The sequence below is a fragment of the Rhagoletis zephyria genome, unplaced genomic scaffold (assembly GCF_001687245.7).
Source record: "Rhagoletis zephyria isolate East Lansing unplaced genomic scaffold, Rhagoletis_zephyria_1.1 Rzeph_scaffold_02234, whole genome shotgun sequence".
Taxonomy (NCBI): domain Eukaryota; kingdom Metazoa; phylum Arthropoda; class Insecta; order Diptera; family Tephritidae; genus Rhagoletis; species Rhagoletis zephyria.
Window position 1 is genome coordinate 53,409 of NW_016159318.1, and position 2,003 is coordinate 55,411.

At 34.6% G+C, this 2,003-nt stretch overlaps 1 protein-coding gene across 1 annotated transcript; it reads left to right on the forward strand.

Annotated features, from left to right (window-relative positions):
• Positions 1 to 559: 559 nt before the first annotated feature.
• LOC108366336 (uncharacterized) lies at positions 560 to 1,776 on the forward strand. The gene is made up of 2 exons (XM_017620701.1): positions 560 to 760; positions 1,093 to 1,776. The coding sequence occupies exons 1-2, from the start codon at positions 626 to 628 to the stop codon at positions 1,774 to 1,776; spliced, it is 819 nt and encodes a 272-aa protein (XP_017476190.1). The 5' UTR covers positions 560 to 625.
• The last annotated feature ends 227 nt before the right edge of the window (positions 1,777 to 2,003 follow it).

Here is a 2,003-nt window from a genome sequence, read left to right on the forward strand (position 1 = left end):
CTGATAGCATCAGTAACATAAGCAACAGCAGTACCTCGTTTCTACACATGCCAAACAAAAGTAACAACAGCGATGGCCAGAGAACACCAAGCAAATATTTTTAATATTCGTTTTTGCTTATCTTAAGATTTCGTTTGCGCTTAACTGCTTGGAAGGCTGCTGATGCTGCTGATGACTATTCAAAGAAAATGCATTGTTTGTAATTCATTAAATGTGATGTGTACATACGTATGTATTTCTGTTTGTATTTTAAACTATGTACGTTAACAATTTACAGTGTATTAAATTACTAGCTCATACCCGCGGGTTTCACCCCGCGCTTTTATGCAAATATGAAAAATAATTTAATGATGTTAGATTTTATTTCTGTGCCCATTTCGTTATAGCGTTTTTCTTATTGTGAACTTCACATGGGAAAAGTCCCCCATATTCGAAAAATTCCCCTAACCGTAATTGTAATTTTTTTCGAGTGAAACCATAAAATTTGTTCACAAAATTGTTAGCGGGGAACAACTATCAATAAAATGTGAGCATACTTTATTAGTAATTGTACTTAATTTTAACAACTCTTTTATATCAACTAAGGTCTATTAATAAAACGCAGTTGACTCTTTTGGTCAACACTATGGCGGAAAATCCAGATATTGGGAAAGGCTTCCAAAAAGAAAACAAGGAGAAAGTGCTTGCATTTTGGAAGAAGCTACATGATTCCCTCAATAGCATGGGGCCACCATCAAAATCGATCTCCGATTGGAAAAAGGTAACAGCGATTGTACAGTTGCTATACAATGTGCGTCCGTCCGTTCAGCCTGTTTTAATACAATAGGGCTGTTCAGGATCTTGTGCTTATTGTCTTGCATTTGCATATTTCGGCGCATTTTTAAATTCACAACAATAAAATGCAAACGGATGCCGTGGTAGCAAGCATAAAATTTTAAAATGCAAATCCAAGACCATTTCTTCAATATCCTGAACAGTCCTATTAATACTTCAAATGTACCACTACATCTGTTGTTCCGTGGTGGAGGACGCAAGTTGGGCTGGTACTTAAAATTGTTATGTAGAATAATTTAAATATACAATACATAACAGGTCTGGATTGATCAAAAAAGATATGTGCGGAAGAAAGCTGTCCAGAATGCGCAAAACAGAAAAAAGACCGGTGGAGGACCGTGTAAAGAACACGTTTTTACTGTATTAGAACAGTCAATTTTGGACTTAAACGCGACAATTGAAAGTGTGGAAGGTGTCGAAGGTGGCAAAACTTTTCGTTTGCAACCAACTAAATCAATTGGTAACAAGCAATCTGAAAGAGACAGGCATGATGAACAAGACGATTTAAATGAAGGCACAGATGTGAAAGAACTCAGTTTTTTGGACAATATCGATTGCGAAAATATCGTTGAAATTGAAACGGAAAATACCACGCCAGCGTTCAAGCCAAAACGAAAAACTCAGGATAAAATTAACCCTTCCGAGCTATTAAGCATGGAGTTGAGTGTTCAAAAAGAAATAAGTGTTAACATTAGCAAGGGTCTGGAAATGCGGAGTGAACACTGCAAAGAAATGGAACATCAATTACAGGAATTAAAACAAGGCATTGAAAACTTTGGAAAAAATCAAGATGATTTACTAACGGAAACAAAACGTCACCATCTAGAAATTGAACGCCTTAGAAAAGTAGAAGTAGAACGTAAACTGGTACTCATAAACAGTCAAATCGAGGTTCAAAAATTGAAAATACTTGCTGCAAAGAGAAACTTAAACCTTAACTAGATATATAGTGCATACATTTATGTAATTAATGAATTATGTTTACATTCAGAGTCAAAAGTTAGTATACACTTTGTTCTAATATAATATTCACAACTATTTTCACAAAAAATTAAGGAAAATAACTGAATATTATATTAGAATAAGGTGTTCACTACACTAACTTTTGACTCTGACTGTATTTTATTTTATCATCCAATTGTGAAAAAATTGCTACATTATCTCAGTAC

Bases quoted from the DNA above. Each gene is read 5' to 3' on its own strand.
- LOC108366336 (XM_017620701.1), top strand. From the start codon at position 626: ATGGCGGAAAATCCAGATATTGGGAAAGGCTTCCAAAAAGAAAACAAG. The intron at 761-1,092 runs GTAACAGCGATT...AATACATAACAG, and splicing joins CGATCTCCGATTGGAAAAAG to GTCTGGATTGATCAAAAAAG.